This window comes from Osmia bicornis, unplaced genomic scaffold (genome assembly GCF_907164935.1).
Source record: "Osmia bicornis bicornis unplaced genomic scaffold, iOsmBic2.1, whole genome shotgun sequence".
NCBI classification, from domain to species: domain Eukaryota; kingdom Metazoa; phylum Arthropoda; class Insecta; order Hymenoptera; family Megachilidae; genus Osmia; species Osmia bicornis.
Window position 1 is genome coordinate 849863 of NW_025791318.1, and position 17485 is coordinate 867347.

The window sequence follows — 17485 nt, forward strand, 5'->3', positions numbered from 1 at the left end:
TCGCGTCGTGCGCGTCTGCGAAAATGCGATCCAAAAGGATCGTTACTTATTGCGTTTGTTTTATAGTTTAACATATATATATATTAATTCTTTCGTTCTTAGTTTATGATAATAAAGTTCCTTTCGTTTAGTGTTCAAATAGAGCCGTGTTTTGCAATTATTTCCCAATAGTATCCAATGTAGATATAGTAATAATGATATTGTTATTAAATGTACATTGGTCTGTGGGACTAAATCAGTATATTAAATTTCATCTGATGTAGATATCGTAATAATGATATTGTTATTAAATGTATATTACATATCAAATGTAGATATAGTAATAACGATACTGCCATTATATGTACATTGATCGGTGGGAAGGTATCAGTATATTACATTATATCCATTGTAGATATACTAATAACGAAACTGCTATTATATGTACATTGATCTGTGGGTAGGGATCAGTATATTACATTATATCTAATGTAGATATAGTAATAGTGATGTTGTTACCAAAATTACATTGATCTGTGGGAACGCACCAGTATATTACATTGTATCCAATGTAGACATAGTATAAATGATACTGATACTCAATGTACATTGATCTGTGGGAAGGAATCAGTATATTGCAGCAGCTCTAATGCAGATATAGTAATAAGGATATTGCCATTATATGTACATTGATCGGTGGGAAGGGATCATTATATTACATTATATCTAATGTAGATATAGTAATAATGATATTGTTATTAAATGTATATTACATATCTAATGTAGATATAGTAATAACGATGCTGTTATTATATGTACATTGATCGGTGGGAAGGTATCAGTATATTACATTATATCCATTGTAGATATACTAATAACGAAACTGCTATTATATGTACATTGATCTGTGGGTAGGGATCAGTATATTACATTATATCTAATGTAGATATAGTAATAGTGATGTTGTTATTAAATGTACATTGGTCTGTAGGAATAAATCAGTATATTACATTACATCTGATGTAGATATATTAATAATGATATTGTTATTAAATGTATATTGCATATCAAATGGAGATATAGTAATAACGATACTGCCATTGTATGTACATTGATCAGTGGGAAGGGATCATTATATTACATTATATCTAATGTAGATGCAGTAATAATGATATGTACATTGACCGGTGGGAAGGGATCATTATATTACATTATATCTAATGTAGATACAGTAATAATGATATTGTTATTAAATGTACATTGGTCTGTGGGATTAAATCAGTATATTAAATTTCATCTGATGTAGATATAGTAATAAATGTTTATTACATATCTAATGTAGATATAGTAATAACGATACTGTTATTATATGTACAGTGATCTGTGGGAAGGTATCAGTATATCACATTGTATCCCATGTAGATATAGTAATAATGATATTGTTATTGAATGTACATTGGTCTGTGGGATTAAATCAGTATATTAAATTTCATCTGATGTAGATATATTAATAATGATATTGTTATTAAATGTACATTGGTCTGTGGGACTAAATCAGTATATTAAATTTCATCTGATGTAGATATCGTAATAATGATATTGTTATTAAATGTATATTACATATGTAATGTAGATATAGTAATAACGATACTGTTATTATATGTACATTGATCTGTGGGAAGGTATCAGTATATTACATTGTATCCAATGTAGATATAGTAATAATGAGATTGTTTTTAAATGTACATTGGTCTGTGGGATTAAACCAGTATATTAAATTTCATCTAATGTAGATATAGTAATAATGATATTGTTATTAAATGTGTATTACATATCTAATGTAGATATAGTAACAACGATACTGTTATTACATGTACATTGATCTGTGGGAAGGTATCAGTATATTACATTATATCTAATGTAGATATAGTAATAACGAAACTGTTATTATATGTACATTGATCTGCGGGATTAAATCAGTATATTAAATTACATCTGATGTAGATATAGTAAGAATGGTATTGTTATTAAATGTACATTGGTCTGTGGGACTAAATCAGTATATTAAATTTCATCTGATATAGATGTCGTAATAATGAGATTGTTTTTAAATGTATATTGCATATCTAATGTAGACATAGTAATAACGATACTGTTATTATATGTACATTGATCTGTGGGAAGGTATCAGTATATTACATTGTATCCAATGTAGATACAGTAATAATGATATTGCTATTAAATGTACATTGGTCTGTGGGATTAAATCAGGATATTAAATTTCATCTGATGTAGATATAGTAATAATGATATTGTTATTATATGCATATTACATATCTAATGTAGATATAGTAATAACGATACTGTTATTATATGTATATTGATCTCTGGGAGGGTATCAGTATATTACATTATACCTATTGTAGATATAGTAATAACGAATCTGTTATTATATGTACATTGATATGTGGGAAAGCATCAGTATATTACATTATATCCAATGTAGATATAGTATAAATGATACTGTTATTCAATGTACATTGATCTGTGGGAAGGAATCAGTATATTGCAGGAGATCTAATGCAGATATAGTAATGACGATACTGCCATTATATGTACATTGATCGGTGGGAAGGGATCATTATATTACATTATATCTAATGTAGATATAGCAATAATGATATTGTTATTAAATGTACATTGATCTGTGGGAATAAATCAGTATATTAAATTACATCTGATGTAGATATAGTAGTAATGATATTGTTTTTAAATGTATACTACATATCTAATGTAGATATAGTAATAACGATACTGCCATTATATGTAGATTGATCAGTGGGAAGGGATCATTATATTACATTATATCTAATGTAGATGCAGTAATAATGATATTGTTATTAAATGTACATTGGTCTGTGGGATTAAATCAGTATATTACATTACATCTGATGTAGATATATTAATAATGATATTGTTATTAAATGTATATTACATATCTAATGTAGATATAGTAATAACGATACTGTTATTATATGTACATTGATCTGTGGGAAGGTATCAGTATATTACATTGTGTCCCATGTAGATATAGTAATAATGATATTGTTATTGAATCTACATTGGACTGTGGGATTAAATCAGTATATTAAATTTCATCTGATGTAGATATATTAATAATGATATTGATATTAAATGTATATTACATATCAAATGGAGATATAGTAATAACGATACTGCCATTGTATGTACATTGATCAGTGGGAAGGGATCATTATATTACATTATATCTAATGTAGATGCAGTAATAATGATATGTACATTGATCGGTGGGAAGGTATCATTATATTACATTATATCTAATGTAGATACAGTAATAATGATAGTTTATTAAATGTACATTGGTCTGTGGGATTAAATCAGTATATTACATTTCATCTGATGTAGATATAGTAATAACGATATTGTTATTAAATGTATATTACATATCTAATGTAGATATAGTAATAACGATACTGTTATTATATGTACATTGATCTGTGGGAGGGTATCAGTATATCACATTATATCCAATGTAGATATAGTATAAATGATGCTGTTATTCAATGTACATTGATCGGTGGGAAGGAATCAGTATATTGCAGGAGATCTAATGCAGATATAGTAATAACGATACTGCCATTATATGTACATTGATCGGTGGGAAGGAATCATTATATTACATTATATCTAATGTAGATATAGTATAAATGATACTGTTATTCAATGTACATTGATCTGTGGGAAGGAATCAGTATATTGCAGGAGATCTAATGCAGATATAGTAATAACGATACTGCCATTATATGTACATTGATCGGTGGGAAGGGATCATTATATTACATTATATCTAATGTAGATATAGTATAAATGATACTGTTATTCAATGTACATTGATCTGTGGGAAGGAATCAGTATATTGCAGGAGATCTAATGCAGATATAGTAATAACGATACTGCCATTATATGTACATTGATCGGTGGGAAGGGATCATTATATTATATTATATCTAATGTAGATATAGCAATAATGATATTGTTATTAAATGTACATTGATCTGTGGGATTAAATCAGTGTATTAAATTACATCTGATGTAGATATAGTAATAATGATATTGTTTTTAAATGTATATTACATATCTAATGTAGACATAGCAATAACGATACTGTTATTATATGTACATTGATCTGTGGGAAGGTATCAGTATATTACATTGTATCCAATGTAGATATAGTAATAATGATATTGTTATTATATGTACATTGATATGTGGGAAGGCATCAGTATATTACATTATATCCAATGTAGATATAGTATAAATGATACTGTTATTCAATGTACATTGATCTGTGGGAAGGAATCAGTATATTGCAGGAGATCTAATGCAGATATAGTAATAACGATACTGCCATTATATGTACATTGATCTGTGGGTAGGGATCAGTATATTACATTATATCTAATGTAGATATAGTAACAATGGTATTGTTATTAAATGTACATTGGTCTGTGTGATTAAATCAGTATATTAAATTTCATCTGATGTAGATATAGTAATAAATGTATATTACATATCTAATGTAGATATAGTAATAACGATACTGTTATTATATGTACATTGATCTGTGGGAAGGTATCAGTATATTACATTGTATCCCATGTAGATATAGTAATAACGATATTGTTATTGAATGTGCATTGGTCTGTGGGATTAAAACAGTATATTAAATTTCATCTGATGTAGATATATTAATAATGATATTGTTATTAAATGTATATTACTGTTGGCGAAATTCCCCACGTACACGCAGCGTGACGAAGTTGGCAGCGAAAATAGTTCGTTGGTGCGTCGTTACCGATAGCGGCAGCACCTCTCGGGCCCACTTTGTCCACGCGGTCCCCTCTCTACGCCGTAACCGGCGTAATCGACGCCATCATCGATTTCCTTCTTCTTGATCGTACGCTTCAAGTGTAAGCACGTCGCTGTTGCCCACGCTCACGATACGCATCAAGTTCGACCTCGTTGTTAATTTAACAAGTATAGACCACGCCGTGTCCACGCGATTACTTTCAAGTGTAATTTAGACCGCGCATTGCCCACGCATTTTCGGTGTATTATTCATTGACCACGCATCGTCCACGTATTACTATTGTACATTCAGACCACGCGCTGTGATTGTTTCACGTTGCCTTTGTGTTTGTGACTGACTTTGTAAATATTCGTCGTGCAATAAACGCATTCTGTTTGTTGCAAAGTGTGCCTCAGATTTCTGTCCTCGCTGCCCACGTGAACTCGCATACATTTTTTGGTCCTTCGAGCCGGATAGAGGCACGCTCGGTTTCGAAGACACGTGTAACGGTCGGAGCCGCCATTACGCGTAACGGCCACGCCCGTTCAACGAACACGCAGTGCTGTTTCGAGTGAGGTGTCAAAGAATTACAGTGACTCTCAAGCTTCTGAAACGTTTTCCTTCGTGTAGTGACCACGCAGTGAGTTTCGACGCACAACATGCCGAAATCGCGGGACACCTCACCGGCCTCGCACGACAGCTCGGCCCGCTCCAGCAAGGCGGACGAGGAAACGACCACGGCGCCCCCGCTTCTAGAAGTCCCGGAAGAGACGACTCAGTCCTCGCAGACCACACGCCCACGCTCACCAGCACGCCTCTCCTCTGAGCTTCAGGTCCGCGCAAAGATGCAGGAGGAACGCCTGGACACGATGCTGTCCATCGTGGAAGATTTGCAGGCATCGACCGCGAAGGAGCCTCTGACCATCATCGCGTCAGAGGTGGAAATTACTAAAACCACCTTGATGGAGATGCACCTCATGTTCCATCAAGAGCATCAAGCCCTCAGCCGTCTGTGGCCGGTGTCACAGCTCGACCACGGCTATTACAAAACGAAGGTGGCCTCGCAGGAGGAGAAGGTCGTACTGACGGCCCGAAAGCTGATTGCTCAGCTGGAGCATCGACTTGCACCCAGCACGACCACGCAGACCACGACGTCCACGCAGTCAACCTCGACCAAGCGATCACGCTTGCCGGAAATTGCACTCCCAAAATTCGAAGGGGAGTACAATAAATGGCAGGCCTTCAAGTCGGCGTTTACGTCGGTGATCTTGGACCGCGACGACCTCGCCGACGTTGACAAGCTCCATTATTTGAAAGGAGCGGTATCAGGCAACGCAGCCCACGTTATCGCGCATTTACCCGCTACAAACGAGGCCTTCCAAAAGGCTTGGAAGCTTCTCGATGAGCGGTTCGAAAACAAAAGACTGAATGTGCAGGCCTACATGGACCGAATTTCCGAGCTTAAGCCCATGAAACAGCGGAGGGCTAGCTCGTTGATCAAAATGACCAACATCATCGGGGAAACACAGGAGGCGCTGACCACGTTTGGGCTCAACGACCAGCATTATTGTTTTTTGCTGAGTCATTTGGTGCGATTGCTGGATTCGGACACTCGAGAACGCTGGGAGTCCTCGCTGAGCACCCAAACAGACTATCCGACGATGTCGCAGCTGACAACCTTCTTGTTGGGACGCGCACGAACACTCGAACAGCTGGAGCGGGTGGCAGAACAGAAGCAGAACACGCAGAACACGCAAACCACGTCAGGACGCCCCGCCAGTCGCGACATCCGGCTGGTGCAACAGCGAGCTTCCGTCCACGCAGCCGCCGCAGCGCAGTCCACGACAACGACGACCACGTCCTCTGCACGCCCACGCACCTCAGCGCTCTATCCTTGTGCGCTCTGCGCCAAGGATCACTTCTTGACATCGTGCCCTGCATTCAGGGACAAAACCGTAGATGAGCGGATAAGTGTGGTGAAGGCTCAACAGTTGTGCGTGAACTGTTTGGGCCACCATAATCTGAGAAGCTGCCGTACTGCACAACGGTGCAAGCTCTGCAATGAGCAGCACCACACGGCGTTACATGGTGGCAACCTCATCAGGGTGTTGGTGCCATTCCCGCAGACCTCGCAGCCCGCGACCGCCTCCACGTCTTCGCAGCCCACGGCGAAGGCATCACAGACCACGCAAACACAATCAGCACAACATTGAGATGTTGGTGCAGTCGTCGACGCCCACGCAGCCTGCTCAGCCCACGCATTAAAGGACTACGCAGCCCACGCATTAAAGGACCACGCAGCCCACGCATTCAGACCACGCAGACCACGGACCACACTTCTAGCAACAGCACTCGCAAGAGTGCACACCGACCTCGCAACGCAGCAAGTAAGAATTCTGGTCGATTCAGGCTCTGAAGTTTCTCTTATTTCAGAGTCTTTAGTTAATCAGCTTAGACTCAGACGGAAACGCTCCTCATTGGATGTCCACGGAGTTGGTGGAGCAAGGACCTCGCAGACAAATGGAGTGGTCAATATTACACTCCATTCTAATTACAGACCACTCGCAGTCACCGTTCAAGCACACGTGCTTACAAAGGTGACCACTTGCTTGCCATCAGAACCACCATCTCAGCCAACGCAGCCATCGCACTTGGAGAAATTGAACCTCGCAGATCCTCAATTTCTCGTCTCAAGACCGGTGGACATCATTCTCGGAGCGGACGCATACGGGCAAGTCATCAAGCCAAATATTATTCGGAACATGTCATCACCGTTGATCGCTCAACTCTCGATTTTCGGTTGGCTCATAATCGGGCCCCTCGAGGGCACTCAGACAATTCGCAGGACTTCTCATCAAGTGACAGTCAATAATACTGATCGCCAATTGAGTGAGTTACTCAGCCGCTTCTGGACGCAGGAAGAGCCACCGCAAGACACGGCACCCTTGCTCACGCCAGACGAGCAAGAGTGCGAAGATCATTTCAAGACCACGCATTCAAGAGACTCCGCTGGAAGATACATTGTGCGATTGCCGCTCAAAATTCATCCTCGAGCACTTGGCAATTCTTATCAGACCGCGCACAGTTGCCTTCAACGGACTCTCAGACGATTCAGCAAGGACGCCCAGTACAATCAGCTGTACACCAAGTTCATGCTCGAGTATGAGCAACTTGGTCATATGGTAAGACTGAACAACGACTCAATAACTAGTCCGTTTCAGTACTTTCTTCCGCATCATGGCGTTCTGAAGTTGGGCAGCACCACCACCGCATTGCGTGTGGTTTTCAATGGCTCCAGTCCAACTTCATCAGGATACTCGCTGAACGATCTTCTACATACTGGTCCAAATCTGATGCTGAATATCGCAGATCTTCTCATTTGGATACGAAGATACAAACATCTGTTTGCAACTGACGTCACGAAGATGTACCGACAAATTAAGGTGCATCCAGATGACTGGAGCTTGCAGCAGATACTCTGGCTTGATGACACGCAGAAAGAAACGCAGTACCAGCTGACCACGGTCACGTACGGAACGAAAGCTGCACCGTACTTGGCTGTCCGAACACTCTTGCAACTCGCTGATGACGAAGGGTCGAAATATCCCCTTGCCGTGGAACCCATCAAAAATGGCAGGTATGTCGATGACATTTTTGGTGGCGCAGACACCGCAGAACATCTACAGGACGTTGCAAATCAGCTAACGCAGTTGTGTCAAGCGGGTGGATTTCCACTCGCAAAATGGCATTCCACAAGCAAATCGTTGCTAGAAGACCTCGCGCCAGAACAGACCAACGCAGCAATTTCATTCGACGACTGCGCAACCAAAATTCTCGGAATCAAATGGATTCCACATCAGGACACGCTCAACTTTTCGACCATATCAGCCACGCAGCGCACGCAATTTACAAAACGCCTCATTCTCTCCGAAGTAGCTCAACTCTTTGATCCACTCGGTTTTGTTGCACCTGTAATTATCAGAGCTAAAATTCTTATTCAAGAGCTTTGGTTACAGGAACTCAGTTGGGACGACATTCTGCCACTTCACATCACTCAACGATGGTTATGCATCAGGGAAGATTTAACCAGCTTGGCCAAGCTTTCCATCCCTCGATGGTTCAACACCACGACCACGTCTACAGTTGAACTTCATGGCTTCGCTGATGCATCAGTCCTCGCGATGGCAGCCGTCGTCTATCTCGTCGTACACGCACCGTCCACGGGTACCCAAGCTTCTCTCGTCTGCTCGAAAACGCGAGTGACACCACTCAAACGTCTAACCATCCCGAGGTTGGAGCTCACAGCAGCGCTGCTACTCTCTAAACTAATACGGCATGTTCACGCTACTTTGAACATGACCGTCTCTCAAACATTTTTGTGGACGGATTCAGAAGTCACGCTTGCTTGGATCAAAACGCACCCCTCCAAATGGAAGGATTACGTTCGCAACAGGGTAATCCAGATCCAGGAGATCACGCAGAACTTTCACTGGAGGCATGTACCAGGATCATCGAATCCAGCTGACTGCGCGTCAAGAGGCATGACGACAGAACAGCTTCAACAGCACACGCTTTGGTGGACGGGACCATCGTGGATCACGCAACCGCAGAACTCATGGCCCAAGCAGACCAGTGTTGACGCAGACGAGTTGGGCGCCCCAGAAGCTCGTGCTGTCGTCGCACTCCACACGGCAAACGCAGTAAAAGAATATTCATGGGAACTGATCTATAAATATTCTTCTTTTCGCAGACTACTCAGAATCACCGCTCTTTGCCTCAAATTCGTGGACAAGCTGTTCAAACGAAAGGACGCTTTGCCCACGCATTCTATCTCAGCAGCTGATATGGAAAGGGCCAGAATCTACTGGATTCAGGCCACGCAGTCCGCATTCTTCAAAGACGAACTCGCTGCATTCGCCAAGGGAACAACGCTTCCAACCACTCATCCATTCACGAGGCTCACCGCGTACCTCGACCATCAGGGAATCGCCAGGGTAGGCGGACGCCTCCAACATTCAGAACTCTCGCACGATGGCAAACATCCTGTTATTCTGCCTCGTGATTCACGACTCTCTGCACTGCTCATCGACCACGCACATCGTCAGACCATGCATGGAGGTACGCAATCCACCCTCGCTTTTCTCAGACAACGCTACTGGATTCTCGGTGGACGAGCTCCAGTGAAAACGCATATCCTGAGGTGTGTGAAGTGTGCTCGGCAGAGGGGGATCCGTGCCCATCAACTGATGGGCCAACTACCTCTTTGTCGGGTCACTCCATCACGCCCGTTCACCCACACAGGGGTGGACTACGCAGGACCGCTCACGCTGAAGACTTGGAAAGGCAGAGGAGCCAAGACGCAGAAAGGGTGGATTTGTGTATTCGTCTGTTTCGCAACATCAGCTGTTCATCTGGAAGTTGTCACCGATTACTCAGCCGACGCGTTCATCGCAGTATATCGCAGATTCGCAGCAAGAAGAGGAACTGCAGCCTCTCTCTACTCAGATTGCGGTACCAACTTCCAAGGAGCAGACGCACAATTGAAAAAGCAGTTCAACGACAGCACACGCGAAAATCAAGACCTCGCAGCTCTACTCGCCAAGGATGGTACACAGTGGCACTTCAACCCTCCTGCCGCTCCACACATGGGTGGAAAATGGGAGGCGGTGGTTAAGTCTCTCAAATTCCATCTGAAGAGGACGATTGGAGATGCTTTGCTGACGTTCGAGGAATCAATAACATTGCTCGCGCAGATCGAAGCCATCCTCAATTCAATACCGTTGGAACCACTCAGCGATGATCCAGACGACCTCTCAGCCCTCTCACCAGGACATTTCCTGATCGGATCGCCGCTCAACGCAGTGCCAGAGCCCACTCTTCTCGACGTCTCAGTCAACCGATTGTCAAGGTGGCAATTTCTGCAGCAGCGTCTCCAACAATTTTGGAGGCTCTGGTCCACGCAGTATCTTCAACGACTCCAAGCAGTCTCGAAGTGGCATCACCCGTCAAATGAGATCAAGGTAGGCACCCTTGTTCTTATTACTGATGAACGCTTGCCCCCAGGAAAATGGCCCATGGCTCGAGTTCTCAAACTCCTACCAGGCAAGGACGGATTGACCAGAGTCGTCGAGCTCAAGACGGCCACCACGACGCTCACGCGGCCCATCGCCAAGCTGGCCATTCTACATCAGCCCTCTCAGGACAACTCGGACACGCAGATCACATCATCGACCAGTCGCTGATGGCCGGGGGGAAATGTTGGCGAAATTCCCTACGTACACGCAGCGTGACGAAGTTGGCAGCGAAAATAGTTCGTTGGTGCGTCGTTACCGATAGCGGCAGCACCTCTCGGGCCCACTTTGTCCACGCGGTCCCCTCTCTACGCCGTAACCGGTGCGATCGACGCCATCATCGATTTCCTTCTTCTTGATCGTACGCTTCGAGTGAAAGCACGTCTCTCTTGCCCACGCTCACGATACGCATCAAGTTCGACCACGTTGTTAATTTAACAAGCTTTGACCACGCAGTGTCCACGCCTTTACTTGTGTAAAGTTTATATAGACCACGCGTTATTTATTCATTGACCACGCATCGTCCACGTATTATTATTGTACATTTAGACCACGCGCTGTGATTGTTTCACGTTGTCTTTGTGTTTGTGACTGACTTTGTAAATATTCGTCGTGCAATAAACGCATTCTGTTTGTTGCAAAGTGTGCCTCAGTTTTCTGTCCTCGCTGCCCACGTGAACTCGCATACATACATTGATCTGTGGGAACGTATCAGTATATTACATTATATCTATTGTAGATATAGTAATAACGAAACTGTTATTATATATACATTGATCTGTGGGTAGGGATCAGCATATTACATTATATCTAATGTAGATATAGTAATAATGATGTTGTTACCAAAATTACATTGATCTGTGGGAAGGCATCAGTATATTACATTATATCCAATGTAGATATATTATAAATGGTACTGTTATTCAATGTACATTGATCTGTGGGAAGGAATCAGTATATTGCAGTAGACCTTATGCAGATATAGTAATAACGATACTGCCCTTATATATACATTGATCGGTGGGAAGGGATCATTATATTACATTATATCTAATGTAGATATAGTAATAATGATATTGTTATTAAATGTACATTGTTCTGTGGGATTAAATCATTACATTACATTATATCTAATGTAGATATAGTAATAATGATATTGTTATTAAATGTACATTGGTCTGTGGGAAGGTATCAGTATATTACATTATATCTATTGTAGATATAGTAATAACGAAACTGTTATTCTATGTACATTGATCTGTGGGAAGGTATCAGTATATTACATTGTATCCAATGTAGATATAGTAATAATGATATTGTTATTAAATGTACATTGGTCTGTGGGAATAAATCAGTATAGTACATTACATCTGATGTAGATATATTAATAATGATATTGATATTAAATGTACATTACATATCAAATGCAGATATAGTAATAACGATACTGCCATTATATGTACATTGATCGGTGGGAAGGGATCATTATTTTACATTATATCTAATGTAGATATAGTATAAATGATACTGTTATTCAATGTACATTGATCTGTGGGAAGGAATCAGTATATTGCAGGAGATCTAATGCAGATATAGTAATAACGGTACTGCCATTATATGTACATTGATCGGTGGGAAGGTATCAGTATATTACATTGTATCCAATGTAGATATAGTAATAATGATATTGTTATTATATGTACATTGATCTGTGGGAAGGTATCAGTATATTACATTGTATCCCATGTAGATATAGTAATAATGACATTGTTTTTAAATGTACATTGGTCTGTGGAATTAAATCAGTATATTAAATTTCATCTAATGTAGATATAGTAAGAACGATACTGCCATTATATGTACATTGATCGGTGGGAAGGGATCATTATATTACATTATATCTAATGTAGGTATAGTAATAATGATATTGTTATTAAATGTACATTGGTCTGTGGGATTAAATCAGGATATTAAATTTCATCTGATGTAGATATAGTAATAATGATATTTTTATTATATGCATATTACATATCGAATGTAGATATAGTAATAACGATACTGTTATTATATGTATATTGATCTCTGGGAGGGTATCAGTATATTACATTATATCTATTGTAGATATAGTAATAACGAATCTGTTATTATATGTACATTGATATGTGGGAAGGCATCAGTATATTACATTATATCCAATGTAGATATAGTATAAATGATACTGTTATACAATGTACATTGATCTGTGGGAAGGAATCAGTATATTGCAGGAGATCTAATGCAGATATAGTAATAACGATACTGCCATTATATGTACATTGATCGGTGGGAAGGAATCATTATATTACATTATATCTAATGTAGATATAGTATAAATGATACTGTTATTCAATGTACATTGATCTGTGGGAAGGAATCAGTATATTGCAGGAGATCTAATGCAGATATAGTAATAGCGATACTGCCATTATATGTACATTGATCGGTGGGAAGGGATCATTATATTACATTACATCTGATGTAGATATATTAATAATGATATTGTTATTGAATGTATATTACATATCTAATGTAGATATAGTAATAACGATACTCTTATTGTATGTACGTTGATCTGTGGGAAGGTATCAGTATATTACATTATATCTATTGTAGATATAGTAATGACGAAACTGTTATTATATGTACATTGATCTGTGGGAAGTGATCAGTATATTGCAGCAGATCTAATGCAGATATAGTAATAAGGATATTGCCATTATATGTACATTGATCGGTGGGAAGGGATCATTATATTACATTATATCTAATGTAGATACAGTAATAATGATATGGTTATTAAATGTACATTGGTCTGTGGGATTAAATCAGTATATTACATTTCATCTGATGTAGATATAGTAATAAATGTATATTACATATCTAATGTAGATATAGTAATAACGATACTGTTATTATATGTACATTGATCTGTGGGAAGGTATCAGTATATTACATTGTATCCCATGTAGATATAGTAATAACGATATTGTTATTGAATGTTCATTGGTCTGTGGGATTAAATCAGTATATTAAATTTCATCTGATGTAGATATATTAATAATGATATTGTTATTAAATGTATATTACTGTTGGCGAAATTCCCCACGTACACGCAGCGTGACGAAGTTGGCAGCGAAAATAGTTCGTTGGTGCGTCGTTACCGATAGCGGCAGCACCTCTCGGGCCCACTTTGTCCACGCGGTCCCCTCTCTACGCCGTAACCGGCGTAATCGACGCCATCATCGATTTCCTTCTTCTTGATCGTACGCTTCAAGTGTAAGCACGTCGCTGTTGCCCACGCTCACGATACGCATCAAGTTCGACCTCGTTGTTAATTTAACAAGTATAGACCACGCCGTGTCCACGCGATTACTTTCAAGTGTAATTTAGACCGCGCATTGCCCACGCATTTTCGGTGTATTATTCATTGACCACGCATCGTCCACGTATTACTATTGTACATTCAGACCACGCGCTGTGATTGTTTCACGTTGTCTTTGTGTTTGTTAAACTGGTTGACTATTTTGACGCGCAATAAACGAGTGTTTGTTGCAAAGTGTGCCTCAATTATTTCTGACCTCGCTGCCCACGTGAACTCGCAAACATTTGTTGGTCCTTCGAGCCGGATAGAGGCACGCTCGGCTTCGAAGACACGTGTAACGGTCGGAGCCGCCATTACGCGTAACGGCCACGCCCGTTAAACGAACACGCAGTGCAGTTTCGAGTGAGGTGTCACAGAATTACAGTGACTCTCAAGTTTTGAAACGTTTCCCTTCGTGTAGTGACCACGCAGTGAGTTTCGACGTACAACATGCCGAAATCGCGGGACACCTCACCGGCCTCGCACGACAGCTCGGCCCGCTCCAGCAAGGCGGACGAGGAAACGACCACGGCGCCCCCTCTTCTAGAAGTCCCGGAAGAGACGACTCAGTCCTCGCAGACCACACGCCCACGCTCGCCAGCACGCCTCTCCTCTGAGCTTCAGGTCCGCGCAAAGATGCAGGAGGAACGCCTGGACACGATGCTGTCCATCGTGGAAGACTTGCAGGCATCAACCGCGAAGGAGCCTCTGACCATCATCGCGTCAGAGGTGGAAATTACGAAAACCACCCTGATGGAGATGCACTTGATGTTCCATCAAGAGCATCAAGCCCTCAGCCGTCTGTGGCCGGTGTCACAGCTTGACCACGGCTATTACAAAACGAAGGTGGCCTCGCAGGAGGAGAAGGTCGTACTGACGGCCCGAAAGCTGATTGCTCAGCTGGAGCATCGACTTGCACCCAGCACGACCACGCAGACCACGACGTCCACGCAGCCACTTGCAGCCAAAAGATCACGCTTGCCTGAAATTGCACTCCCCAAATTCGAAGGGGAGTACAACAGATGGCAGGCTTTTAAATCTGCCTTCACATCGGTGATAATGGAACGCGACGACCTCGCAGAAGTGGACAAGCTCCACTACCTCAAAGGAGCAGTTTCAGGCAACGCAGCCCACGTCATTGCTCATTTACCCGCTACAAACGAGGCCTTCCAAAAGGCCTGGAAGCTTCTCGATGAGCGGTTTGAGAACAAGCGGCTCAATGTCCAGTCCTACATGGACCGGATCTCTGATTTGAAGCCAATGAAGCAGCGAAGGGCCAGTTCGCTGATCAAGATGACGAACATCATCGGCGAAACGCAAGAGGCTTTGACCACGTTCGGGCTCAATGATCCTCACTCCTGCTTCTTACTGAACCACCTCGTCAGGCTGCTCGATTCAGACACGCGAGAACGCTGGGAGTCTTCCTTGAGCGCTCAGACGGACTATCCGACGATGTCGCAGCTCACGACATTCTTGCTGGGACGAGCCCGAACATTGGAACAGCTGGAGCGGGTGGCCGAACAAAAGACGCCGCAGAACACGCAGACCACGTCAGGACGCCCCGCCAGTCGCGACATCCGGCTGGTGCAACAGCGAGCTTCCGTCCACGCAGCCGCCGCAACGCAGTCCACGACAACGACGACCACGTCCTCTGCACGCCCACGCACCTCAGCGCTCTATCCTTGTGCGCTCTGCGCCAAGGATCATTTCTTGACATCGTGCCCTGCATTCAGGGACAAAACCGTGGATGAGCGGATAACTGTGGTGAAGGCTCAGCAGTTGTGCGTGAACTGTTTGGGCCACCATAATCTGAGAAGCTGCCGTACAGCACAACGGTGTAAGCTCTGCAATGAGCAGCACCACACGGCATTACATGGTGGCAACCTCATCAGGGTGTTGGTGCCATTCCCGCAGACCTCGCAGCCCGCGACCGCCTCCACGTCTTCGCAGCCCACGGCGAAGGCATCACAGACCACGCAAACACAATCAGCACAACATTGAGATGTTGGTGCAGTCGTCGACGCCCACGCAGCCTGCTCAGCCCACGCATTAAAGGACCACGCAGCCCACGCATTAAAGGACCACGCAGCCCACGCATTCAGACCACGCAGACCACGGACCACACTTCTAGCAACAGCACTCGCAAGAGTGCACACCGACCTCGCAACGCAGCAAGTAAGAATTCTGGTCGATTCAGGCTCTGAAGTTTCTCTTATTTCAGAGTCTTTAGTTAACCAGCTTAGACTCAGACGGAAACGCTCCTCATTGGATGTCCACGGAGTTGGTGGAGCAAGGACCTCGCAGACAAATGGAGTGGTCAATATTACACTCCATTCTAATTACAGACCACTCGCAGTCACCGTTCAAGCACACGTGCTTACAAAGGTGACCACTTGCTTGCCATCAGAACCACCATCTCAGCCAACGCAGCCATCGCACTTGGAGAAATTGAACCTCGCAGATCCTCAATTTCTCGTCTCAAGACCGGTGGACATCATTCTCGGAGCGGACGCATACGGGCAAGTCATCAAGCCAAATATTATTCGGAACACGTCATCACCGTTGATCGCTCAACTCTCGATTTTCGGTTGGCTCATAATCGGGCCCCTCGAGGGCACTCAGACAATTCGCAGGACTTCTCATCAAGTGACAGTCAATAATACTGATCGCCAATTGAGTGAGTTACTCAGCCGCTTCTGGACGCAGGAAGAGCCACCGCAGGACACGGCACCCTTGCTCACGCCAGACGAGCAAGAGTGCGAAGATCATTTCAAGACCACGCATTCAAGAGACTCCGCTGGAAGATACATTGTGCGATTGCCGCTCAAAATTCATCCTCGAGCACTTGGCAATTCTTATCAGACCGCGCACAGTTGCCTTCAACGGACTCTCAGACGATTCAGCAAGGACGCCCAGTACAATCAGCTGTACACCAAGTTCATGCTCGAGTATGAGCAACTTGGTCATATGGTAAGACTGAACAACGACTCAATAACTAGTCCGTTTCAGTACTTTCTTCCGCATCATGGCGTTCTGAAGTTGGGCAGCACCACCACCGCATTGCGTGTAGTTTTCAATGGCTCCAGTCCAACTTCATCAGGATACTCGCTGAACGATCTTCTACATACTGGTCCAAATCTGATG

The 17485-nt window shown here is 42.3% G+C and overlaps 3 protein-coding genes across 3 annotated transcripts; all 3 read left to right on the forward strand.

Annotated features, from left to right (window-relative positions):
• Window positions 1-5529: 5529 nt before the first annotated feature.
• Window positions 5530-7083, forward strand: LOC123989000. Its single transcript, XM_046289727.1, has one exon. The coding sequence runs from the start codon at window positions 5530-5532 to the stop codon at window positions 7081-7083; it is 1554 nt and encodes a 517-aa protein (XP_046145683.1).
• A 268-nt stretch (window positions 7084-7351) lies between these two features.
• LOC123989001 lies at window positions 7352-10414 on the forward strand. Its single transcript, XM_046289728.1, has 6 exons — window positions 7352-7362; window positions 7428-7669; window positions 7829-8052; window positions 8122-9161; window positions 9621-9864; window positions 10274-10414. Exons 1-6 carry the CDS (start codon window positions 7352-7354, stop codon window positions 10412-10414), a joined length of 1902 nt encoding a protein of 633 aa, XP_046145684.1.
• A 4272-nt stretch (window positions 10415-14686) lies between these two features.
• Window positions 14687-17009, forward strand: LOC123988969. The gene is made up of 2 exons (XM_046289715.1): window positions 14687-16516; window positions 16687-17009. Exon 1 carries the CDS (start codon window positions 14792-14794, stop codon window positions 16340-16342), a length of 1551 nt encoding a protein of 516 aa, XP_046145671.1. The 5' UTR covers window positions 14687-14791; the 3' UTR covers window positions 16343-16516; window positions 16687-17009.
• The last annotated feature ends 476 nt before the right edge of the window (window positions 17010-17485 follow it).